Raw genomic sequence first — 25,693 nt, 5'->3', positions numbered from 1 at the left:
TTGGGGTGAGACACGGGCTCTGGACTTTCAATCATGCTACAGGGGCCTGAACCCACAAAGGGTGAGGGTGGCAGGACCCACTGGGCTGGGGGGCGCTCCCCACCCGACCCCTTCCTGCAGGTGCCCTGTGGCCTGGGTGACCTCTCCAAGCCTCGCCCTCAGCTTTGAAACAGGAATAAGAACATAATGAATGATGACCCAGTGTCGTGCTTGCCTAGGGGCCGCCTTGGGGACGAGGAAATAGAAAATAGGGACATGGAGGGAGGGCAGGGAGGGCCTGAGCTCTAGACCAGACCCCCCAGGCCACCGGCCACCCCTGTCTGAGCCCATTTACCATCCCGCCCACCCAGCCTCACTCCATGCTCCAGGGCTGGGGAAGGTGGCAGGGCAGAGCAGTCCAGCCTACAGGCCTGCCCCGGGCAGCTGTGGGGCTGGCCTGGTCTCAGGAGCACTGGCCACCGTCCCTGGCATGGGGCTGGACACTTGGCTGGTGTGGAAAAGGCTGGAGTCTGGAGCTCCTGGCTGTCGGCCATTGGCAGCCTGGCTTCCTGCTCGGAAGTGTCATCTGTCTGGAATTCCAATGGAAAAACCTGCCTCTGTGCGTGGCGTGGGGCTCCTGGATTCCCAGTTTGGTGGTTTGTAGGTGCACGGGATGGGGGGAGGGGGCCCTGGCTAGACTCTGGCCGCCTGCCTCCCCCTGACACGGGAATGGGGGCTCCCACCTCCTACTGCAGGCTGAGCTCACCTCTTTCTCGCGCCTGGTGGGGGTGTGAGGAAGGTGCCTGACCGCTTGGGGGTAAGCTCCTGCGAGCTTTCTGGGGTGGGGGAGCCCCAGTGTCCTGCCCTCCACAGCGGCCCTCCAGGCGACCTGGGTCAGGACTGCTTGTCCACTGGGCGTGCACAGCTGTGGACTCAGGTAAGAGTTCAGGTCTCTGCACACAGCTCAGGCCACCCTCCGGGCAGAGCCGCATTTCACGGCACAAGGAGTGTCACAGTGGTCACCCACCCCACGGAAGCTCCATGTGGAGTGAGGACAGTCTTAGGCAGAGCCCCAGGGCAAGCAGCAGTGGGAGCAGTTCATTTCCCAAGAATGATTTCCTGAAAATATTCCATGTAAAGGGAACTGGGGGAGGGGTGTGTGTGGGTATTTCTTTGTTGACACAACTGACACAAAGGGCAGCAGCCCTGGGTGCAGCCTGGTGACACATATTCTGGAGTCCTCGGGCAGCAAGCTGGGCTCTGCTGCCCCCCTGCTGGGGACCCACAGACTCACACAGGCTACGCCCGCTCCTGGGTCCTGTGGCCCGGCCTGGAGGGCGTGGTGTCCACCTCCACTGCTCTGCAGTGGTCAGCAGCCAAACCCAGCAAGACTGACCGGCCTGCGGGGCAGGAATGTGCCCTGCGACTGCTAAAATCATCACCGGCCACCAGGCTCTCATCCTGGACGACTCCTGGGACGGAAACTTCAGGTTTAGCTGTGAATTCCTGGCTTCTGGGCTCTTCCCCGCCTTCCATTTCTACCACCTCCAGGAAGACAAAATAGGAAAAGGCAGCATGTCCCTAGCCGAGGGGCACAGTCTGTCTGCCCATTCCCTGCTGGTGCCAGCACCCCACTGTCCTGTTCCCAGGGGCCCACAGCCCAACCCAACACCATCCAGCTCCCTGGTTTTGCTCTGGGAGCTGAGCTGGGGAAGGGCTGGAGGGATGGGGCAGGGGGAAGGGCCCAGGCCTGGCACTTGGCCCCTCTCCTGATGCAGCTGGGCACCCAGTCCTGGCCAGTCCCGGTCCTGCTTCTCTGCTGCCCGCGGTCTTCCTGAGGAGCTCCCTGCCCCCACCCAGCAGGGGCCACTGTCACCATTCACCCAGCTACAAGGGAGTCACGGACCAAAGTCCAAATTTATGAAACAATGGAGCAGAGTCAGCCTTTCAGATGTGTGTCCCGCTGCTTACAGCAGCCACGTCTGTGGCCGGGATGCAGGGGGCAGCCCGGCCAGCCATCCTCCTGCCTCTTTGGATCCCTGTCCTTGTGACATGGGACAATGTTGACATTTCCAAGCATCTCTGTGAAGCTTTCATAAACACATGCACACATGCACACACACCAGAGCTATACATGCATTCACACACACACACACACACACACGTTTTAAATAACCCTTGGGATAACATTATAGTTTTGCATTGTTTTCCCTCATTTACCAATATCCTCAGATCTATCCCATTAACGGCCTTTCAGCATGCAGCCATTCTTGTTCTCAAACGAAGTCCTGTGTCGCATGACGTTATACTCTATCTGACATTCCGTGGTGTCTCCTACTTTTAAAGTAATGCTGAAGGTAAGTCTGTACATAACTCTATCCACATCGGACTTTTTGATTCAGGACAAAACCCTACAAGTGGGGGTGCTGGCCAAGAGTTGCATGTTTACGTGCCTCTGCATAGGAGATGCCAGCTTTGTGCTTGAGGAGGTTGCTGTTGTCTTCTGCATCGGAATTTTAAATGGCTTATGTCGCCAAATGTTAGCAGTCTCTTCCTTGAGGGATCCGGGCTGTAGGTCATGTTTCAGAGCCTTCTCATGCCTTATGTTAGAAACATATTCACTGTGCTTTCTTTTCACTCTTGTGATTTCATGAGTCACATTTACATATAAAATTCCACCTGGATTTCACTCTGCTTGGAGACTCCCTGGGGCAGTGCCTTTCCATCCAGCCCAGACACCTGGTTCTGTTGCCCAGCAGGCTTGTTTCTGAGCCCAAGCTCAGGGGACGTTTGACCACCTCAGAGAAGCCATGCTGGCGCCTCCATCCTGACTACGGTCATCACTGTTTTTGTAGGTGAACTGAAGGATTTTACCCCTCCTCTCCCCCAACCCTGTGGCCCCAGAGCACAGGCACTTTGAGGGAGGGCTGGACAGAGACCCCCCACCAAGGTGGGAGTGGCAAGTGGAGGGGTCAGTAGAGCCCAAGGAAACCTGTCCTGGAAGCTTCCAGAGACCCAGGAGCCAAAAGCACCCATGATGGATGGCACAGGGTCCCGAGGCCAGGGCCGTGGCGCTTCACGAGCAGGACGCGCGGCCGCCCGTGGGCTCATCCAGGCCTCCGTGTGTTGCTTCTCCATTGGCAGGACCTGGTGTTGGTGAACACTTAAATGCCGAGAAACCTCATCCATCACCCTGGTCTCATTCTGCCTCCATCCATCAGACAGCAGATGGCCCTCCGCTCTCTGCTGCTGACCCCACTGCCCTGGAGGCCGGGGCTGGAGCCAGACAAGGTCCTCTCAGCTCATGGTATCCAGTGCTGTGGCTGCCTCTCCCCTTCCCCCTTCCCTCCCCTCCCCTCTCCTCCCCTGCCTTCTCCCTTTTCACACACCTGCACTAGGCCCCAATGCCCAGGAGGGGGGTCACCCTTAGTGAGGCCTCCAGGCTTGTGAGAAGGGAAGGACCTGGTCAGTGTCGTCCCAGGGACAGGGATGGGGGTGGTCAGTGTCGTCCCAGGGACAGGATGGGGGTGGTCAGTGCCGTCCCAGGGACAGGGATGGGGGTGGTCAGTGCCGTCCCAGGAACAGGGATGGGGGTGGTCAGTGCCTTCTCAGCCTCAGAGGGCTGTGCCGGTCTGGTGAGGGCTCTTCAAGGGCACGCTTCCCGCAGGAAGGCCAGTGGGGCGGGGGGAGGGGACGGGGGGGGGCGCATCACAGGGTGAGGGGCCTAGTGCTTCCCCTCCCTAGCCTGCAGGCAGCTCTGTCCTGGCACCAACCTCAGCCAGCCTGAGGAAGGCCCACAGTCCCCAGACTTGTAGACGTGTGACTGAGACGGTCGCTGTCACAAAGTTTACCCAGAACAGCTGCTCCTTTATTATAAGGGGGAGGAGGTGGACCAGGAACTGCACACACTGCAGGGGGTAGGGGTGCGGGGGGGGGGGCAGGCAGCCCCAGGCTGCCCCTGCAGGGCATAGACGCCACCCTCCCACTGAGGGGTCTCCCAGACACGTCCACACGGACACACATGCTCACAGCAGCTCCGTCCGTATCAGGGACGAGGTGGGAGCAGCTCAGATGCCCATAACCCATGTGCTCACAGGACAGTGAGTGTCCAGCTATGGAAAGGAATCATGGGCTGGCCCACGCCACCACGTGGATGGACATCCAGTCAGCTGACTTCAAGCAAAGCAGGCAGTTCCCGTAACGTGGAGAGCGGCCTCATCTGCTCAGCTGAAGGGTTTAAGAGCAAAACCAGGTTTCCCAGATGCCTCAGTAAAGCTGTCACTGTCTGCCGTGCTGAGACGGAGTTCAGTTCGTCCACCTGAGGCCCTCTACCGTCCAGCCCGCCCTGCTCCGGCCCCTTCAGCTCAGCTCCTGCCAGCCCAGACCTCCCTTCCTCCTGTGCCAGCCCCTCAGCAGCCTCAAAGCCCGAGGGACAGAGAGGGGCTCTGCTGGGGGCAGGACCCAGCCTGGCTACTGCGGGGAGGGAGGCTGGTGAGGCCAGAGGGCTGGGCACTGTGCCTGTCGGGCCAAAGACTGAGGGTCTTAAGTGAGACCAGGCCTCCACAGGTGCCTTCCTGGCCTTGACAGAGTGGCTCTGGGTGCAGGGGTGGGGGGAGGGGGCTGTGGGCAGTGGAACCTGCGGGGTGTCCACGTGGCTGAGTGTGAGTGTACACGAGTGTACACTGCCCCTGGGACAGTGCATTGGGGTGGAACCCACCAGGGTTAGGAGGAACCTTGGGAAGATACTGGCACCATCCGGGCTAAGATGGGGGAGGGGAGGTGTGTGAGTGCTGCCCTGCCCCCGCCCATCTCAGACTGGGTGCCCCACCTGCCCCTCCTGCTCCTACACCTCCCCTGCTGTTCCCTCTGCCTGCTGCACGCTTGCTCATTCCCCCAGATGGGCAGGGCCGGCCTGTGTGGGCTCTCTGTGGGCAAAGCCAGTGGCCTCAGCGTCCCCAGGAGGCACCAGATGAACCCACAGGCCTGAGGAGGCAGAAGCAGGTGAGTTGCAAATGGGAGAGTTCCCCCTCCTGGTTTCAGTGTGGGTGCTGTGTCCCTGCCGTGGAGTGACTCCCGGCTGCCCCCTCCTCCCTGAGCAGGTTGGGGTGGCTGTTCCCTGCCTCACTGCCAGGACTCAGGCCGGACCGCACCCCCCACGGTGTCAGGATGGTCAGAGCAGCCACCAGCAAAGGCCTCAAAGGGAGACGTGCACCCTCCCCAGCCAGACCGACAGGCTCCTCTGAGAGCTGTGAAGGGATATCCCAGGAGGTCTTCCTGGACCCCAAAGGATGTGGGCCCCCCCCTTGCAACCCCGTCCCCATGGCTGAGGCAGGACAGGGATCAGAGCTCAGAGTTTATTGGGACAGAGCCGGGAGGAATGGAGTAGGTTCCACAGAGGCCACGCACCAGCCAGGAGAGGGTCCCGTGCAGGAGCTGTGTGTCTGCCACGAAGCAAGCTGGGCGCTGGCCAGATGCTCAAGTCCACTGCTGTGGCTGGTGAAGACGACTCACCGTGGTTTCAGCAGCTGGCTGTGGCCCTGAGCCTCCCGTGGAAGCTCACAGATGGGCTGGGGGCTTCTGGGCATATGAGGAAGCTGCTGGGCTGACTGAGCTGAAATGAGCCACAGGAGAGGGAGAGCTGGAAACTTTCTGGAAGAGGCCTGAGCACAGGGAGCTGAGAGGGGTTCCAGGGAGTGTCCTAGACTTTGGGGCCCCTCCCCGCAGAACTTCAGCCACTCTCAGACCACCCCAGCACCCAACTGGAGGCCGAACGCTCAGACGCAGGCCCCCCCAGGGGCCTCCTGGGGCAGGCTGATGGGCCCTGTGGCCTGCTGGCTGCCGGAGGACAGTGATTGGCCGGAGTGGTGCTGGAAGCGGGCATGGCACCGCGGAAGGGCTGGGACACGTGCGCGCTGGCGCTGGCGCTGGCGGTACTCGCGGAAATTCCTGGTGAGCAGTGTGTAGAGGAAGGGGTTGACGCAGGAGTTGCCATAGGTGAGGCAGGTGGTCAGGTAGTTGACGATGCGAGCAGCACGGGGCGTGAGCGGCTGGGCCCTGTGGTACTGGGCCAGCAGCTGCCACAGCCAGAAGGGCAGGAAGCAGGCCCAGAAGAGCAGCACGATGGTCAGGATGAGGTAGAACACGCGGGGGTTGGGCAGCCGCCGTGTCTGCGGGAAGGAGGTCCTCTGGGCCAGCCAGTAGGCCCGCGCCAGGCGCAGGTACAGCAGCCCGATGACCACGCCGGGCCCGACGATGCTGGTGCCGAACAGCAGCCCCAGGTAGGCGCGGTGGGCGCCCGGGCCCCAGGCCGGCAGGCACAGGCGCTTGGGGCCCCTGTGCACCAGCCGGATGGCCAGCATCATGGGCAACGCCAGCAGCAGCGCCAGCAGCCAGGTGCCCAGCACCAGCAGCTTGCGGTAGCCCTTCGAGCGCTGCGCAGTGTCCAGCGGCCGGAGCACCGCAGCGTAGCGCTCACTGCTCATGATGGTCAGGGTGAAGATGCTGGCGTGCAGCGTCAGGAGGTCCAGGCTGAAGAGGACGCGGCAGCCCACATCGCCGAAGTGCCACTCCCTGGTGACATAGGTGGCCACGATGAAAGGGATGCTGAGCAGGTACAGCAGGTCGGCCAGGGCCAGGCTGACGACGTAGACGTGCATGGAGGCCGAGGCACGCAGGAAGCGGCACACAACCACCAGGGTGTACAGGTTGCCCACCACGCCCACCGCTCCCATGACCAAGAGTACCAGCCCAATGGCCCCCGTGGCTACCAGGTCTTCCAGGGAGCTGGGCTCCATCGGGCTGGCCCACGAGCTGTTGAGGGATGCGTTGGGGCCACCAGGCAGCTCGGGCACAGGGCTGCCCATCGTAGCCAGCACAGGGACACCGGTGGCAGGCTCTGGGCTCAGGGCCATTTCTGCCGCCTCACTCTGGGCTTAGGGCTGGGGCGTGCTGCGTCTGTGGATGGGGCCGGGGCATCTGTGGGCAAAAGCTTGTCCTGCAGGAGAAGATGCCCATTAAAGATACAGACAAGCCCCCTCCCACTCCCTCGAGACCAGGCAAAGGCACAATTCCCACTGGGGGGCGGCAGGGGGATGGCGCTCACCTAGGGCGCTCTCCGTTCAGAATTCTAGAACACTGCCTCAATTCCCAGCTCCCCAGGGGGACCAGAGAACCACCTGGGCCAGCTGCCCCCAGTACGTGCCCAGCAGTCCCCACCCTGGGCCTCAGTGCAAGTCCAAAGGCCTCTGGGGTTGACTGGGCTTTTCTGAAAACCAGAGCACAGCAGGCAACCCCCAGGGGTGGGATGGGCAGTGGACTGAGCGGAGTGGAGAGACCGCCCCAGGCCTTCCTTTCTCATCTGTGGACGAGCAGGGTCCTCGCTCACCCAGTCCTTTCTCCCAATTTATGTGTCTCGTACGTTTTAAAAATATGTCCTGCTCATATGGCAAAAGTGGTATCTGCTGACTTTACGGGTTCAAATAGGACAATACGTGTGGGGAAGCCCTCTCCATGTGCCCACACGGGGAAACGAGGCTTCATCCCCACCTCCCTGCATACACAGAAGTGATTCACGATGGACTGTGGGCCTGTGAGGACTGGGCTAAGGAGCCTCCAGCCACGTTCAGGAAGAAACAGGAGCATATCCGCGTGGCCTTGGGTGGGCAGGCTCCTCAAAGAGGAACAGAAAATACTTACAATAGAAGACGGGACCAGTTAAGTGGACTTCACCAAAATGAAGAAGTAAACTGAGGGAGGAAACATGTAAACTGTGGGCTGGGAAAAGAACGACCAAAAGACAGACACCAAAGAACCAGGAACCAAAACATATGAAAAAAGTACAAATCAGTACAGACTAACAACTCGTTTGGGCGGTGGGGAGATGGGATTTGAACAGGACCTTCTCGAAACAGGATACCCAAAGGCCAAAAAGCCCAGGAAAAGACGCTCCCTGTCAAAGGTCATGAGGGAGAGGAAGTGAAAACCACTGACAGGGGGACACCAAGTGTTGGGGGCGGGGAGGACCGGGACTCAATTCCAGCTGCAGGGAACGGGAACTGGCAGCCACTTAGGAGACAATGGGGCCCTTTCCCTAAAGCTGAATGCGCGCTTGTCTCTCTTCCAGAATTCCCCCCTCCATTTGTGCATATGTCCAGAGAGAGAGAGAGAGAGAGAGAGAGAGAGAATGTTCGCAGCAGATTTCTTCCTGGGCGCCAGGAGCTGAAAGTGGCCCAACGCCCATAAATAGGAACGTGGATGACCCAACTGTGACATCTCCATAAAACTGCTCCCCAGCAAAGAAGACGGGATAACAGCTGCAGAGAACAGTGTGGACGAAACTCGCACACGCTGTTCTGAGAAAGAAACCAGATGCAAGAGGACGCACTGCGAGTCCCTTTACAGTAGGTTGGGGGAAGTAAAATCGGCATGATGGTGGCTACCTGCGGGGTGTCAACTGTAAGGGACAGTGGAGAGCCCTCTGGGGGAATGGAGATGCGCTGTGTCCTGACCGGCGGTGGTTACACAGGCGTAGACCCGTGTAAAACCTCGCGGAGCTGCACACCTGGGCTCTGTGCTCAGCGTAGGAAGATTATCCTCATGAGAAAAGACCTAAAATGCGGGAACACTTAAACCAGAAGTCCCTGGACGGCCCCACCTCCCCCACATCCAGGGATAATGGGTTCCAGGCTTTTCCCTTCTGCACGTCCTGTGCTGATATTAAAGATAAACTCGGGGCCGTCCCAGCCTCCGTGCAGAAGAGGACCTGGGTGGCCGGGGGTACAGAGACGCAGCCCCAAGCCCCGGCCCGCAGGATAAGACGCAGCCCCAAGCCCCGGCCCGCAGGATAAGGCGCAGCCTCCGTTGGCGAGCAGACCGGACCCCTCCTACCGGCCGGAGGCCCCACTCCGGCTGCCGCCCGCGGGCCCAGGTTCCAGAGCCCTCCCCCACGGGGCTGCGGGGAAGCTGGGCTGCGCGAGCGCAGGGTCCCCAGCATCCCGGTAGGCGGTCCTGTGTCTTGGGCCGCAGCGGAGCTGCTGCCTGGAACCCCGGAGCGACGGCAGGACCCGCCGAGCCCGCGGCGCGCACCTGCCGCTCCACAGCCGTCCCGCGCCCCTCGCCGCAGCGCCCCGCGGCCCGCCATCCTCCCCGAGCTCCGTCCGGGGCACCCCATACTCCAGCGCCCCGCGCACTCACCTCGGTCACCGGTCAGCAGGTCTGACCGCAGAGCCCTCGTTCCCACACGTCTCCAAACGCTCGGTGAAGGAGCGCGGGGCCCTTCCCTGAGCGCTGCTCCCCGGCCAGGCGCGCAGAGGTCGTGGGGGTCCCAGGGTCCGACAAGCGAGGGGAGCCCGCCCGCCAGTCTCGCCTGGTCCGCGCCGGGTCACGATCGCCGTGGCCACCTGCCTGGCCGCCAGCTGGGAATGCCATGCAACCGGGCGGTCGCGCCTGGATATTAATAACACCGGGCGGGGCGCCGGGGGGTGGAAGGGCGCCGGATCTTGGGGGCCGACGACGCAGGCTGCGCTGGAGGGGCGGGAAGATTCGCCGACAACTGGGCGCCGGGTCAGCGCCAGGACCTGGGCGAGGAGAAGTTGCTCAAGGGCGGTGGGTGGCGGGCCCCAGCGGGGCTCTGAGCGGCGCTCATCCTCAGTGGGACCCGAGGGCGGCGGAGTGCGGTGTAGCCACCTCCAGCCTACCTGCCCCAGGCCGCTCCTCTCCCGGTGTCTCTACTTCCCGCCTTCACCCCTCTGCACCCCCATCCCTCAATCCTGCCCTGGACTCCCTGGCGCTTGGCGGGCGATGTGGGGGAAGCAGGTCCTGGAGGAGTGAGGCCTGGGGGAGGGGTGAGAGACCCGCGGGCCTGCGCCCAAGGGCATGAATAGCATTCGTAGTGTTGTGCAACCATCAATTGGACTGGAAGTTGCTTTTATTAATAATACAAGAATGTAGATAGAGGGCTTTTGCAGGGACTTGCCAAATCAATCAGGCAATTCAATCCTTCTTTCCAAACTTCCGACAGACATCTCTCTCTGTACCAGCGATGTCTCCCCCTAGATGTTTAAGAGCATCCAGAATGAATGAGTCTCCATCCGGGCTCCCGTCAGCAGCTGCGCCTGGACTGGCAGTGCCAGCGTGAAGGAGGCACAAACCTGCCTCTAGAACTGCATGACAGCAGAGGGCCTCAGAGAAGTGGTTCCTGAACTGCATGACAGCAGAGGGCCTCAGAGAAGTGGCTCCCGAACTGCATGACAGCAGAGGGCCTCAGAGAAGTGGTTCCCGAATTTTGCTGCACATTACAACTTTCTGGGGAGCTTTGAAGAGTCCCAATGCCCACATCGCAGCATGTGGCAGGTACCCCTAAGGTGACCCCCCAGTTTTCCATGCTCTCCTCATGACTGGGGCTGAAGCCTGTGACTTGCTTCCAACCAACAGAAGCGGTCACGGTGGTAGATGTCACTACCTTGAAGAGGTACACTATGTGCCAAAGGGGTCTCCCTCCTGCAATGAATGACATTACCCTAATTTTTTTTAAACTTTAAAATTTATTTTAACTGTTTTTTTTTCCAAGACCCATCAGCTCCAAGTCAAGCAGTTGTCTCAATCTAGTTGTGGAGGGCGCAGCTCACAGTGGCCCATGTGGCGATTGAACCAGCAACCTTGTTAAGAGCACCGCACTCTAACCAACTGAGCTAACGGCCGCCCGCCATTACCCTCAATTTACACAAGACTCCTAGCTAGCTCTGCCCTTGAAGAGGGAAACAGCTGTGCTATGAACTGTGGCAGGGAACCGTGGGTGGCCTCTGGGACCTCACCGTGCACCCAGCTGGTGGCCAAAAGCCGAGGCCATCAGTCCTACACCCACAAGGAAATGGATTCTGCAGCCGAGAGCACAGCCAACACTGACTGCAGCTGCGTGTGATGGAATAACGGGCCCAGCCAGGTGTGTCCCAACTCCTAACCCATGAGAGCTACAAAAAAATAAATGTGTGTTGTTTTAAGCCACTAAGTTCGGTATTTTGTTACACAGCAACCGAAAACTAACATTCGTCCCATGGCAGTTGTATCAGAATTGTCACATGGGATCCAGGCATGGGAACGCTCCAGTTTGAAACACTCCAGAGCTTCCAGTATGCTACACAATTCAAGAACCAGTGCCGTGACCACTGGTGAGGTTGGAAGTTTTCACAGATACTGGGCCCCTTGATCCCTCCTGCCTCCTCCGATGAACCTGGTCTGAGTCTAATCGATACCCAGGAGCTGTGGTGCACCTGCTGCATGACCCAGACACCTCAGCGTGACCTGCCACAGACTGGGATGTGTGTAACTGGTCCTGCCTCATGTTCCTAACCCATTTGGCCCTCAGGGCCCAAAGTCATGACCTGGAGGCCCTGGGGCCCAGACCTGCCCTGTTCCAAAGCCCTATCCCCACCAGCTTTGGACACACAAGCTCTCCCAATGGAGAAGGTAAAGGGTGAGAAGCCGAAAAGAGGAGACGAGTGTGGACAAGGCTGAGAGATGGAAAAGGACCAGGATGAGTGCCCTGGTCAACCTTAAGGGCCCTCACTGTCCCAAGGGCTGGGCACAAACGCTGCCCACAGCCCAAGAGAGGAAACAGGCCGAACCCCATCCCTGTGCCCTTGTGCTTGCAACAGTGGTTATCTCGATCTCACACATGGGGCCCCGCACAGCTCCTGCGGCCTAGAGAACATTCCGGACATGTTTGTGGGATGGACACAGTCCAGTCTCTTCGCTGGCTTGGTGACCTCGTCCTCAGGATAGCCGTCAGGCGTTCCTGACCCGCTGCGTTCCCGGGCAGTCTCTTCATCCCCCAGATGGTTCAGAGCCAACCTGGGCCGCTGCCGCTCCCTGGCACAGGCTTCACCAGCATGTCCGATATCTGATCTAAGCACGGCCAGTGGTGCCCAGAGAACCACCGAACCCTAGAAGCCTCAGGCACTCGCAGGGTGATGCTGAGGACAGGTGACACAGTTGGAATCAAGCCCTAAAAGAAAGTGTGTTTAGATAGTCAAGTGACTCACCAGATAGAACCTTCCTGAAAATCGCTGTAATAATCAAGGAAAGGATCTGTGTGTGTTCTAATGAAGTCAGTACTTGGAGGCTCACACAGAATGGACATGATGGTCCTGGGGGTTCTGGAGTAGGGAACATTGGACACTCCATTTCCAACGTGCTCCCAGGTGGAGGCAGCCATGTCTGAGGGCTGCGTCCAGGAGGGCGGGGCCTCCCAGCAGAGGGTGCACAGGGCAGGGCTGGCGTGTGCAGGAGGAGGTGGTCGCGTGGGGACACGGGAAGACACGCTGCTCCCCTGGAGGCTGAAGTTCACCCTGAGTCTGGCTCCTCTCTTGGAGGCCGAAGCTGAGCACAGGACCCTGGCTGCCTGGAAATAAGGGTGACAGCTGCGTGGCTGATGGACACGCACAGCCATGTAAGGCCAGAGTGGACACGTGAAAGCTTCAGACACACAAGGTTTGACATAGAAGGACCTGAGGGTTCTCGAGTCCCCAAAGGGCTTCACATTGGGGAAGACCCTGGAAGGTAGTGCCCAGCCCTGCTTGGCCCTGTGGGGACAGATCTCACTCACCTGCTCTGTCCATTCACTGAGCAGCAGCCCCTGGCTGGTCTGGAAGAGTGGAGGGCGGGCAGGCCTACCCCAAGGGTCCACTGTTTGGGCCTGGACTGGGCAGTGCCCACCAACAGGAGCTGGACAGCCTCTTTCTTTGGTCCCTCCCCCCACTCCTGTAGAGGGGCCATTTCAAGTTACATCTGGGAAGGTCCCACGTTCTCAACCCAACATGTCCAACAGCAAGAGTGAGCCCTGTGTGAACTGAGAACTTTGAGTGCCAAGTGTCGGTCAGGTTCATCAGTTGTTACAAATGTATCATTCCAGTGCTGCGGGTGGCTCTTCTGGGAGGGAAGGGGATGACTCAGCAATTTCATTCCCGGTGAGCTGAGGCTCATGGGAGATAGGCAGGTGAACCCAGAGCACCACAGGAACTGGACCTTTATATTCCCAGGTGGGCTCTGCGCCCTCCTTTCCCTGGGACGCCCACAGTCGGGAAGCATACGGCCAAGTGAGAACTCCTGGGCCTGAGCAGAGGGTTTGGGGGGCACAGGCCCACATAGTGCGGGGTTAAAACACCCGCCCAGGTGGTCAGTGTGGCCTGGGGCCAGGGTGTCAGCTCAAGGGGTTCTGTGAGGCTCCCTCAGGTTCTGTCCCACGAAGCTGACCGGGTGTTGGGGTCCCTTAGGGGGTTTGGGGTCGGGGGGTGAGGGCCCTGGAGCAGCTACACTGAGCAGGGGACCGTCTTAAAGGGCGGGGTCTGAAGCCAGCGCCCCCTGTGCACCGCCCCCCCCCCAGGTCCGTGTGCGGCCACGCCCACCCCACCTGCTAGGGGGCGTCTGACCTCAAGCGCTTCCCTTGCAGCTCCCGGGAGAGCAGAGCCATCGTAGCAGCTGGAGAAATTTCCAGAAGCTCACCCTTCCCAGCCTGCAGATCCCTGTTGCCTTGAGCCCGGTTCATCCCTGCCCTGACGCAGGAACTTTCCTGCCGGCTCCCTGCCCTCCAGCTCCCCTCCACCTGTGGGCCAGGCCTGCTGCAGTGCCCTTGCTGTCCACCGGACCGTAGGCAGGCCGCGTGGCCATGTGCCCCCCGGCCAGCGTGTGGCATGGCAGGGAGGGCATGTCCTATCTGCATGCGTCCTGGATGTATCAGCTGCAACATGGGGACCAGCTGAGCCTCTGCTTCACGTGCTTCAAGGTTCCCTTTCTGAGCTTCAAGGCCTTGCTGGTGTCGGAGGACTGAGAGGACAGGACGAAGACTGGGACCCTGAGCTAATGGACCCCGCGGGGGGGCGGGGGCGGGGCCTCAGCAGGAGGCGGGGTCTGAGCAGGGGGTGTCCCCCAGCCTGGGACCCGGCTGGGGTCAGGGCCTAGGTCAGCCTGCCCTGTGGGGACCTGCGGACTGGGGCTGGGGCACCCTGGCGTCTCTTCCCGGGGAGTCAGAAGAGGTGGGCCTCGACCTACCGCCCACCGAGCTGGGCCCTCAGGACGCAGCTCTGCTAGGCCTGGGTCCTGAGGATACTGACTGGACCCAGGGCCTGCCCTGGAAATTTGGGGGGCTTCCTGCCTGCTCACACTGGCCGGGCGCCGCTCTTTGGTGGCAGGGGTTGCCCAAAGTGGACCTGCCCCCGGGGGAGCCCATGGTGCTGGAGCTGGGCACCACCCAGGCAGGGGACCCCGCAGAGACCGAGGCCTGCTTACTGGGCCTGCAGTTCATCTCCTTGGTGGACGGTGCTGATGCTGTCTACTTTTGGAGGATAACGTCACAATGGGCCCGGAGGACCCCAGACCAGGGCTGGACGCTGCTGCTGGAGCCTGATGAGGTGTGGGCCATGGGACCCCCAAATGCAGCCCAGGGCCAGGACCTGCAGCGCTGGAGGCTCAGCGTCCCGGAGACCTCGCCCACAGGGCACAGTGCAGAGCTGGTTCCTGCAGACACTGCCCTGCTGAAGGGGGGCTTCACCATCCTGTCCTGCTCGCCCTGGGTTGAAAGGGATGCAGGGGAGGGGGACTCGGCATCCAGGCCACAGTCCTCCACCCAAGGACTGGGTCCCGACATCCCTGAGACCTGGAACGGGGGGCCTGGGGAGAACCCAAGGCCCCAGAAATGAGGGACCATGGCCTTGGTGGCCACCATTGTCTTGGTTGCCCCAGAAACCCAGACACTGGCAGGTACTGGCAGCTGCGCTCCATGGCAGCCATGGGGTCTCTTGGCAAAGGACAGGAACTTGGTACCTGGTGGGAGAACGGGGAGTGGCCTGGGGACTGAAACATGGGACCCGCCATGGCCTCGGGTGGAAGGGAGCCAAATGCCTGTAGCTGGCCTTTGGGAGTACTTCTGTGTCAGATGTCATACAGTTCGGAACAGGACTGCTGTGTGAACATTTGCTCTGCAGCCTGCGAAGTGGGCAGCAGGACAGAAACCTGCCCCAAGCCTGCCGGGCCATGCCAAGGGCTGGCACAGGTGTGACAGTCCCAGGGACACGTGTTCGCCTTTGTCTTGATGGTCTCTGGGCTTCATAGGACCCGTTATCGGCACTGGTGACTTTGGTCTGCAGTGGGACACACTGGGGACAGAGTCCCAGAGAGCAGTTTCCAGGCTCTCAGCTTCACGTGGAAAGGTGCTGGCTCGGGTAGTAAATGGTCATCAGTTGTGACTAATTGGCCGTCAGCTATTACCAGTTTGCCATTGGCCACTGATATAACTGCCATCGCTTAGCTAGCAAGCACGGATTGTGGATTGCAGAGAGGCGGATTGCAGCTAGCAAGTGGGGTTGGTTGGCAGAGAAGAGGACGGCGGGTTGCAGATTGTGTGGCTCCTGCTTCCTATGTCTCAACCAGCCACCAGCGAGACTATAGTGGTCTGACTCTCCTATCTGTGGCTCTATGGGTGTTCCTTTTTGGCCTCACCGTGTCCTGTGTTCTTATGTGGGGAGTGGGACCAGAGACCCTGCATGACACACACCTTGTTTGATGTTGGCTGTTTCATGCAGTTCGGCCATTTAGTTTGTTCCTATGTCGTTTTTAAGTAAAGTCAGAGAGTCTTGCATCAGTTCGGGTACAGAACTCTTCTTTAGCAATTCCTGTCAGTTTGCTTTGTCGTCTGCCTTCTGGCAATCCCAGCTTCACCAGTCATAGGTCACCAGGTGGCTGGAACCCACAGCTTCTAGATCAGTGACAGCAGGAAGCCTGAGGGTGACCCAGTCTAGGTTCCCTGTTAATTCCTGGGAAGGACAGGATTGGGCCCCAGAAGCTGTTCCCTTGGCATTGGAAACAATGCCAAGCTGAGTGCCTATCCCCTCCCACTCCAAGTGCTTCCATAACAGAATCAACATCCGGAGAGTGCCATCTGTATTTGGGGCATATTCTTCTCTCTTTTTTTCTGTGTCTATTTAGAATTTTTTGTTTTAAAAAAAAGGTTTTTAAAAGTGTGGTCTCTGCATGGTACCCACAAGAAGAAAGAATGGATGCAGGAGAGACAGGAGGGGAGGGCTGGGCGCCGACACCCAGTGTGGCCAGCACTGCCCTGGGTCCCTCTGGGGTGGGGTCTAGGTGACGTGGGTATTATTATCCCCCCTGGGCAGATCCAGAGCCTGGTTAAGGCCCAGCGTTCCCTCTCCCTTCATGGCCAGGTGTCCCCTCCTGAATCCAGATGCCCCAGAGTTGTGCAGACAACAGTGCCTGATCAGGAAAGGGGCCATCGGCGCTGGGAACCACAGAGCACTTCCCTGAAAGGACATGTGGCCTTGACACCATGGCACATCCTTACCGTGCTGGCTCAACATGCCTGCAGGGGACCTGTGCCATCTGGGTTTCCAGGCAGCTGGGGACAGAGTTAGGGGGTGAGGAGGTGGAGTGAGACCCCCCAGAATTGGGCCCCCACCACCCAGGGGGATTTCTTCACCAACGGCCAGGGCGGAGGCTGTCCCGTGGAGTCAGCAGAGATCCCTCTTGGGGAAGGGTCTTTGCACTTGGGGGTAAAGCCTGAGAAGAAGGCTGGTCAGGAGACGCTGCCCCCTAGATGGACTGTGTCCCCACTCCAATGACCAGGCACCAAGGGTCCCTCACACACCTTTCCATGGGACCATGTGCCAACCTTGACAACCTGCATCCAGCCTGTGGAGTTCTCAGCACCAGGTCCCACAGCCGTGAGACCCCCTGGGTTTACCCAGCGTCCTTTGTCTTGGGACACGGACTGGGTTTGTGTCCCTGGAATGTAGCAATATTGGTTCTCTGAGAAAGCATGTGTGGGAGGTGAACAACTAAGATCTGTGTGTCTGACGATGTCCCTTCTCACCTCAGCTGACAGCCGCCGCTTCTCTGTGGAAGATTCTGGTTTCAGCACCGCCCTCCCCGCCCCCCATCTCTGATGAGAATATTCAATGCCGCTGAAGTGGGCAGGGTCACTCACTGCAGGCCGAGTGGGTTTCTTGGAGATGGGAGAGATGACAGAAGTGGCGTCTCCTTAGAAACACACGTTAAATGACGCTAAGGGGGAAAGGCCTTGGATCAGACATTTGGGTGAATCAGGAAGGTCACACCGGCCCTTGCTGCTGTCTCTGAGGCTGCTCAATGAAAAACACATTTTTTAAATCAAAAGCTGCTTTAAATATTTCAGTTTAACCTGTTCATGTTGAAGTGAGAGCAAAACCACACTTGCGCAGACAGTGTGAGCTGGGAGGGGCAGACGCTTGACACGGGTCAAGGCCGGAGTCACCCAGCGGCTACTGTGAGCCGATCCCATCCGCACCCCGGGGGCCACCCTGCCACTGCCGGTGGCCGCCAAACCCCTGCACGGCTCACAAGTCAATCCCACCGTGCTCGTCACCACCATGGCCCCCACTGCTGGACATGCCAGGGACACTATCAGGGGACACCCCAGGCGGACAAATGGCCCCACAAAGACTCATGGCCTCCCCTCCTTGTTCGCCCAGCTCCCAGCTCCCAGCTCCCAGCTCCCAGTGGGCGGGCTCTGGGGTCCTGTCCAAGGAGTGGGCTGCCAGAGGGGGGAGGCAGGCAGGGACGTGCTGACCCTGGCCGCCAGGAGAACCCCCCACGGAGGAAGGGGTGTGGGTGTGACAGCCCTCAGGCGCCCATCCTGCCAAGGGCACACAGTTTTCTTTCAAGACCCACAACTGGAGAAAGCCAGGCACAGAAACACAGAACTGAAACAAGCCCAAAAATCTTTGGTGATGAAAAGGTTATGGAAGCGGGGCTTCCACGTGCACCTGGCCCACCCCCAGGTGGCCTGCGGAGACCTGTGGCGACCCACCCGGCTCCCAGGGGCGCGGGAGCGGCCAGGGGCCAGCAGCATCCTTTCCCAGGCGCGGACTTACTGTTTGCCAACGGCGCCCCCTGGTGGCCATTTCAGGCGGTGGGCCTCGGGTGCTATGCGGCCCCAGACAACGGCCCTCTGCAAAGCAGGCCCTGCCCAAACCCAGTGCCCACCCAGCTCTGGAAACCAGGACCCAAGAACTCCCAGCTCTGCCACCTGCTCTGTGCAGTCAGGACATTGGACGTAGGCTGTCGGGCTCCAGAGTCCTCTCCTGACAGAAAGCCTGGCTGGTGGCCCCGTCCCAGCCACCCCAAGCTAGGTCCCTCTCTCCCCCAAACCAGCTCTACTGCAGGCCAGGCCCTAGAGGTGCGCTGAGTGTGCAAGTGTGAGTGTGTGCAAGGGTGTGTGGTATGGGTGTGAGTGTGCACTTTCTGTTGGGCACGTCCTCCAGGGCCCCTCAGAGCAGGTGCCTTGTTTTTTGGGTCCCATCCCCGCCCGCCCAGTCTGGTGAATTGAAGTAAACGGGAAAAGCTGAATAACAGTCATGGGACCTGATGCAAAGGCAGGGACCACAAAGTCAGAGGACTGAGAGCCAGATGTTGGCAGAGGTCACCTTTGGGGATGGATGACACTAGACAATCACGTTTTCTGCTTGTCATTGTTTTCCATGGCTTCTAAAATGTACGCGAGCCATGGTGGAAATAGGAAACCAAACGACTGTAACGTTCTCATGTTGTCTGCAGCTCCGTGTCCACAGTGCAGGCTGTGCTGGGCCATGAAGAAGCATGGAAAAAGCCCAAGGAGGTGACATGTCCAACCATCCCTTGCAGACAGGAAAGCTGAGGCCCCGCGAGTGGGGTCCGGGTGTACTGGACGCCGTTGCTGGGGGTGGAGGCGGGGGGGAAGGGTCCGCCTAGCCAGGACTGACATGAGGACTGACCTCTGTGCTGTCATTATGGCCGTGGACCTGCCTTGGTTTGACCTCTTTCTGTGACAGCTGAGATTCTCCCTATAAACAGCCCGTGGTTGGAAGCACTGAGCCCCACAACACTCCCTGTGGTGCTGTGAGCAGGCAACCCTGCCCCAGGAGCTCTGAGCCTCATCTTTGTAAACAAAGCTCCAGTGACAGCCATGCTTGTCTGGGACTCACTGTGTGCCAAGCCCTGGGTGACAGGCCTGCACACACACAGGGGTCTGCGCCCCCAGGGTCTCAGGCCTCCAAAGGCCCAGGTCTCCTTGGGCAGTCTGGGTCCAGAGCCCCCAGCTCCCTCTGCAGGTCAGGCTGAGGTCACAGCCGTGTGCACATCCAGTGTCCAGAGATCCTGTGGAAAACAGGGCTGGGTGCAGCCACCCTAGAACCAGAGCCACAAGGTGTCCTGCCCACGTCCAGTGCCCTGCTGCCCAGGCCAAAGGTCGCCCTTGGCTGCAGAAACTTCCAGACAGCCTGCTGAGGCCTGATAAGGACTGGCTCGCACCCTGGGTATCTGTTCTAGGGGAAGTGGAGAGAGGCCCCGAGGAGTGGGCAGTGCTGGGGCAGCCTGCGAACGCCACACAATGCTCGTGTCACCCTGAAATGGTTTCACCCCAAGGTCACCCTGGCACCGCTTAAAACGCCAGCTCCTTAACATCCAAGCTTTTGAAAACATGCAGTAACGTGGGAAAGTGACATGCTGTCCCTGTGTTGGGTTGGCTGCCAACATGCCATGTAGCAGACATCCGCTGCACGGCCCTCAGCAAAGCCCAAAACTCTGCTCCACGTGGGAGGTCGCGACTCGCCGCTCCTGTCCTTAGCCCCAGACGACACGACACGGGACACCCATGTGGCTCAACACCGAGCTCTCAGTGCCAGACTTAATTATAGCGACAAAAAGCCACGCTTACATCCATGGCTTAGGGGACAGGACTGATGGGTTTAGAGGATGTTGGCCTGATTCGAACAGTTCTCCAATTAGAAAACCTCTAAGAAAGATGCTGCTGCACGCAAGCCCATCAAGCAGGCCTGAATTTCACACACATCAGGGAGTGCCCTGGGGAGGAGGTGGCGAAACCAGGAGCTGATTACAACCAGCCATTTCCCCGACATGCGGAGCCGGGCCCAGACTTGCTTCCAAGTTGCTGGGGGGCGGGGGAAACGGAAGAGGCCAGGAATGGAAAGCAGGCTGGAGTGCATCCGGATTCGTTCACTCTCTTCATTTGTGTGGAACTCTGAGCTTTTACATAGTAAAAAGCTCCCAGGCCTCTGCCTTGCTCCTGCTGCCCCACCGTGAGGACAGAAAGCGGGTCGTCTCTGTCCCACTGTTACAGGGGACCCTCCTGTGTCCGTGTCACCTGGCATTCCCCTGGTGGGCTTGGAGGACCTGGGCCAGGTCATGGACACTGGACCGGCCCATGGCTGTGACCCCAGCCAGACCTGGTCGTGTTGTGGAGGGTTGTGCCAGCAGAGGTTGGTGGTGCCAGCGTCCTTGGCTCCACTTGGAGCCGGGCCCATGGGCCCCGCTCAAGGTCCAGGCACCTGGACACCCAGCCCGACAGGCTTTTTCCCGTGTACAGGTCTGTACACTCACAGTGCTGTACATCCATCACCCCCATCTAATTCAGGACCTTTCGTGACACCAAAGGAAACCTTGTACCCCTTAAGCAGCCCCTCCCACCCCCACCCCAGCCCCTGGCAAGCAGCAGTGTGCTTTCCATCTCCAGACGTGCCTGTTCTGGGCATTTCATGCACGTGGAGCCACATGCTGTGTGGCCTTTGTGTCAGCTTCTCTCACTGAGGGCCGTGTGTTCAAGGTTTCTGTGTAGTAGCATGTCTGTACCTCGTCCCTGTTTAAGGCTGAATACAAGTCCATGTGGATTTGCTGGGTCATAAACACAGTGACTCTATGTTCAAGCTTTTGAGGAACCAACGCACTGTGTCCCCTGCTGGCTGCACCCGTCATGTTCCCACCAGCGGCGCCCTAGGGTTATGCCTCCGGGCCTCTGCTGAGACAGGCCAAGGCTTCTTTGGAGGCTGGAGAGGACCAGGCAGGGAGGGAAGGAGGGAGGCCCTCGGAGGAGCCCATCTATCCACAGGGGTGGCAGGGAGTCAGGGAGGCCACGCACAAGCCAAGGCCCAGATGCGGTCTGTGCTTTAGAGAAATGGGAGCAGGACGGCGGGGCACACGGCAGGTGTGGCCACGTCACAGTCTGGGCGCAGGCGACAGAAGTCTCCACTCACGCTGGCTTAAACATCCGAATATTTACAAATGGTAGGCGCTGGTTCATACTTGCTTTGCTTCAATGAGCTGTAACCTGACAAGTGCCACCCGCTGCATTATTTCCAGTGACACATTAGGTAGCTATTTGGCTGGATTCTGGGCCGGGGGCGTGGAGGATGGCTCATCACTGCGGGCTTTTTGGCCCACTGATTCTGGATGCTTGGGCTTCAGGTAGGGGGAGAAATCTGATGCTTCTGGAGCAGTCTGCACGATTCCACCACCTGCTCTGCGACCTTGGAGTTTTCACTGTAATCCCAAGGAAGCATCTCACCCTGTGCTGCCTTCCTCCTGAAACCCTCCCTGCCTGTGTCATCAGATATCTCAGCCAGCTGCAGGCAGGCCCCTCACCCACAGTTCGCCCTCCCGGGGTGTGCAGCACAGCCCACTTGGGGGCCACTTCTAGGCACCACTAAGGAACCTGTAACAAAGGATGTCACAAAACAGTGATCTGGCAGGAAAAGTCCAGAAAGAAAATGGTCAAATCATTGCTGGAGCTCAGCGCATGGCGTGTGCTCAAAAACTGCGTGGGGTACGTGAAGGGCCTCATGCTCTCCAGAGCCTGGGGTTCTCGGTGGTTTGTCTCTGCACACAAAGCTTTGATTTTGCCAAGTTTGCTACAATGAAATGGACTTGTACTCTGTAATTTTAAAAACTGGACTTTTCTGTTTGCGCAGTGTCTTGGGCCGTTTGGGCTGCTGTAACGGAACAGAACAGATGGAGCACAGCAGGACGCAGATGCCTGGCCTGACTCAGCCCTTCCGGGCAGACACCACCGAGACTCCCTCTGAACCTACGAACCTACCGGGGAGAGCCGGACCACTACTGGTTCCTGAAAAAAGGGGAGCAGGAGCTCACCCACCACTCCAGGAACCCCATGGATCTCTGGGCCCAGATGTCTTGCTCTCCAGGACAGCCATCTTGGGGTCACTCTCCCGTGGGACACAGAGAGGTGGACAGTTGGGCTCCTCTGTGGGCCGGCCGTCTGTCTGTCCAAGGCCCTCTACCCAGCCACCAGCTTGGCTCCCAAGGGTCTCTGGGGAAGCTCCTCCCAGCCCCTCTTCCACACGGATACCCAGAACCCTCTCCCTTAACTGACATTTTCTAGCAGCCGTGCAGAAGGTCTTTCTGGGTCCTGTCCCCCAGGCCCAGCTGAGGAGTCCCCTGGGTCAGGACCCTGGTGTTGAGACACCTCTTGAGCTCCTCCCTCGTCCCAGGCCTCGGATCAAAGGGCTCACATCCCGCAGGGCCAGCCCTGGCCCACGCTGCACTAAGGTCGCCCTTAGTCTTCCCCGGGAAGTGTCCTGGTTCCCTGGCAATTCTGGGAGGCGGAGGCTGGCAGCCAAAGTGAGAGGGTGGTGGGGTGGGTGACGGCACCGGCACCATCTCGGGGCACGTGGGGGACGGGTGAGCAGGGTGAGCTGTGCTTTCAAAGGCTCGGACCCTTAAAGCAGCGTGACCCCTTCCCACCGCTGGTCCCTGGAATTCCTGGGAGGAGGGCACAGTCTCCTGGGCGCTGGCCCCCACTCAGCCCCATGTCTGCTGCGTAAACAACAACTGGGCTGGGAGAGAATCCACATCATCAGAACAGAGTCCAGCAAATATTAAGGACATAAAAGAGAATGTTATGTTGTGAAGAAAAACCCGTGGGGGTGCCCGGCCCCCATAGAAGAGGACTGCATGGCACTAGGTCTGAACCCCACACTCTGCTCCACGGGGACCCCACGCCTGGCAGGGCCCCAAGGGCTCCCTGGGTGTCAGGGTCTGGAGCAGCTGGCCAGAGGCCAGGCCGCCTGGGAGGGCAGCACTGCAGGCCCCACCCAGGCCTTGGGAGAGGCCGGTTGACTCAGAGACCAGCCAGACTCACATGCCCACCGGCCCTAGGCGCCCGCTTCCCACCAGCTGGGCCCTCGTGCACTGAGCTCTGAGGCACCAGACAGGGTCTTGCTGCTTAGGGACCAGAAGGAGCAGACCCAGCGAGCCAGCGGGGATGCAGGCACATAGCAGCACGGGGAGGGGCCTCGGCCCTGTGTGCCCCAGAACAGGAAGGGTTGGAGGGGAGGGCACCTCTCAGCCTCAAGGATACAATGCCCTTCTCACCCCTGCCGACCCTGAGGGCAGAAGGGGGTGGAGACCACAGCCCAGAATGTCAGGGGCTCCTCCCTTTACTGAGGCCAGGTGGCTGGGAGATGCCTCCTGGGCTTTCAGACAGCACATCTCACAAAAGGGCCTGTCACTTGCTCCTGGCACATGGAGGGGCAGGGCCACCAACTTGGCACTGTGTATGTCCTCTGTCCTGTCAATTGAAACCTCTGCATGTGAGCAGAGGGGGCCATCCCCAGAAGGCCATCACAGGCGGGTTTCAGCTTTCTGTTTGCATCTACTTTGTAAATGTTGTACCATGAAGACTGAGTCATAACAAGGGGAAAGAGTGTTTTAATGTATAAACTCAGCTAACAGAGGCAGGTGCCCACTGGAGAGCCTGCCCTGCTGGCCCTCCCCCTCCTCCCAGACCTCGCTCCCCCTTCCAGGAAGAGCTGCCACCGCAGGAACGCTACATCAGGATGTGTTGGCCAGGCACTTCCCCAAAAGGAAAGGATGTGGACAAGTGAAGTTCTTGTTCCTGGTCCAATCAGCTGTGGCCCAGCTGTGACTGGGTCTGTGCCCACCCTGGTCCAGCTGTGGAAAGACTGGAGTGCTTAGTGCCAGCTGGGCACTGGGGGCCCAGGAAGGAGCTGAGGGCCAGCCCTTTGGGGTTGCCCATCCAGGACTCATCCACCGTTGGGGCCCCCAAATACCCCCTTGTTATCATTTCCTCACATGCTGCTCCTGTACATGTGTTGGGAAGACCAGTGGGGGACAGAGACTTGGGAAAGTGTCACCAAGCTAACATGCAAAGGCAGGGCCCCAAGGGCACGCACACCTACAGCAGCAAGGAAAGCACCCCAGAATTTAGTGAGAAATGTGGCACACTGATACAGACAGCAGTTTACAATGTTTTGAAGAGAGTAAAGGAGCGTGCAGACATGAGAGAAGAGTGGGCCTCAGCAAGGAAGGGTTAATGCTGAGACTGATTCTAGAGAAAGCTACGAAGACAGTGAACTCCCAGGGCTGCTCAGGCACCAACCAGCCAGATGTGTGGGGAAAACAACAGCCAGTTCCTCATTCCATCAGGAGCAGAAATATTGGATGGGTCAAGAATTTAAATAAGTCTGAAATTTTAAAACTTAAAAAGTTTCCAAAAACAGATAAAGTAGAATTACATTACGTTGGAGGAACAAGAACAGGAAAGCAGCAACCAAGAAACAAGCAAAAATTTTAGATTAAAAAAAAAGAACAGCTGCTATATTGACATTGAAATATCTATACTTTTATTAAAAAGAGAAAAAGAACAGTGGGGACGCAGTGAAGGGGACAGGTGAAGTTACTCGCTGGTGACAGGGAACATCACTGCACGGCTGGGATATAAGAACATGCTGCTGGAAGATTTTTTTCAGTTAAAGAGGAAATCATAACTGAAATCTAGAACTTCCCAGAACCAGAGGAAAGTGAAATTTCACGGGTCACGTGATGAAGCAGAAACTGTGATTCAAGACAAACCACGGATGAAACATCAGGGGGAGGAGGAGCTGGAAGGAGGAGCCACGTACCTGTCACCTGTCTGGAGAAGCAGGTTTGCATATACGCAGAAAATTGCTACAAAGCTCTACAAAGAAATGTTCGCTAGGGACAGTCATAAGACACCACAGCTCGCTTCATTGTATGGTCTTAATGACATTCAAGTCCTTTGTAAGGCTACTGCCTTACTTTAAAAACAAAAACAAAAAAACAAGCTAGTAAACAAAAAAAAAACAGCAACAAGACATGTAAAAGCTTTATAAGGGTATGCGTGTTCATCAAACTCCCAGTAGCACCTCACTGCATAGGGAGGAAAGACTCAGACCCACCTGCCTGAGCAGCCCCAGGGACTTGGGGGACCCCTGTGGAGCTGGATGCAAGGAGAAGGGTGGGCTGACTTGGGAAGTGGCCTCAGACACAAGCCCATCCCTTGGGCACAGAGGTGGGGCATGGGAGTAGGGCAACTGGTGGAGGGTACACAGAGGGCTGGCATTTTGGTTCCCGGGCTGGGCTGTCATTTGGTTCCCAGGCTGGGCTCTCTAGTGCCCCATTGGCCCTGTGTGTGTGTGTGTGGGAGGGGCATTATGGGGGGGGGAGGTGTCACCCTGTCCATGTCTCCTATGAGGTCATCCTGTGAGAACCGTCGCTTTGAGTTTCACCTGTCCAAAGGCTAACCCCTTGGAATATTCTGGAGGACTTTGTCCTTTTCTGCCCAGCTCCAGAGAACAGGCTGCTGGCTGACCTTCAGACCTCATGTCCAGCGGGAGCACTGGCCCTTCTTGCCCTCTGAAGTACCTTGGACATTCTAGACCTCACCTATGAGGCAGCTGGGACATTCTGCTGTGTCCAGTCTGGGCCCTTCCTCGGCCACCCCTGAAATTCGAGGGATTCCCAGAATTCCGTTCTGCATCATCCTCCCTTCTCAAGAAAGTGGGGCATCGCTGCGTGTCAAGTGAGGACTTGCCCACTCATGGGTCCACAGCCTGCGGGG

General features: G+C 58.8%; 2 protein-coding genes and 1 long non-coding RNA gene across 5 annotated transcripts; 2 read left to right on the top strand and 1 right to left on the bottom strand.

The window, feature by feature from the left end:
- Positions 1-3,831: 3,831 nt before the first annotated feature.
- Positions 3,832-9,989, bottom strand: UTS2R (urotensin 2 receptor). Of its 3 annotated transcripts, XM_074320064.2 has the most exons (3): positions 9,172-9,989; positions 8,418-8,586; positions 5,320-6,973 (listed from the first exon to the last, which is right to left on the bottom strand). In XM_074320064.2, the coding sequence occupies exon 3, from the start codon at positions 6,888-6,890 to the stop codon at positions 5,754-5,756; it is 1,137 nt and encodes a 378-aa protein (XP_074176165.1). In that variant the 5' UTR covers positions 6,891-6,973; positions 8,418-8,586; positions 9,172-9,989; the 3' UTR covers positions 5,320-5,753. The 3 variants fall into 3 exon arrangements, 2 of the variants coding, with proteins under 2 accessions (XP_074176165.1, XP_019591040.1); XR_016018048.1 differs by lacking the exons at positions 8,418-8,586; positions 9,172-9,989 and adding an exon at positions 3,832-4,206 and having other exon boundaries at positions 5,386-6,890; XM_019735481.3 differs by lacking the exon at positions 8,418-8,586.
- Positions 8,239-10,976, top strand: LOC141568905 (uncharacterized). The gene is made up of 2 exons (XR_012492206.1): positions 8,239-8,378; positions 9,998-10,976. It is a non-coding gene; the product is annotated as an uncharacterized LOC141568905 (long non-coding RNA).
- A 91-nt stretch (positions 10,977-11,067) lies between these two features.
- Positions 11,068-15,592, top strand: TEX19 (testis expressed 19). The gene is made up of 4 exons (XM_088801852.1): positions 11,068-11,144; positions 11,342-11,449; positions 13,536-13,620; positions 13,890-15,592. The coding sequence occupies exons 1-4, from the start codon at positions 11,068-11,070 to the stop codon at positions 14,667-14,669; spliced, it is 1,050 nt and encodes a 349-aa protein (XP_088657978.1). The 3' UTR covers positions 14,670-15,592.
- The last annotated feature ends 10,101 nt before the right edge of the window (positions 15,593-25,693 follow it).

The sequence above is a fragment of the Rhinolophus sinicus genome, chromosome 12 (assembly GCF_057876585.1).
Source record: "Rhinolophus sinicus isolate RSI-liver-muscle chromosome 12, RSI-T2T, whole genome shotgun sequence".
NCBI classification, from domain to species: domain Eukaryota; kingdom Metazoa; phylum Chordata; class Mammalia; order Chiroptera; family Rhinolophidae; genus Rhinolophus; species Rhinolophus sinicus.
The sequence above is the reverse complement of the archived record's forward strand: the minus strand, read 5'-3'. Positions and strand labels throughout refer to the sequence as shown.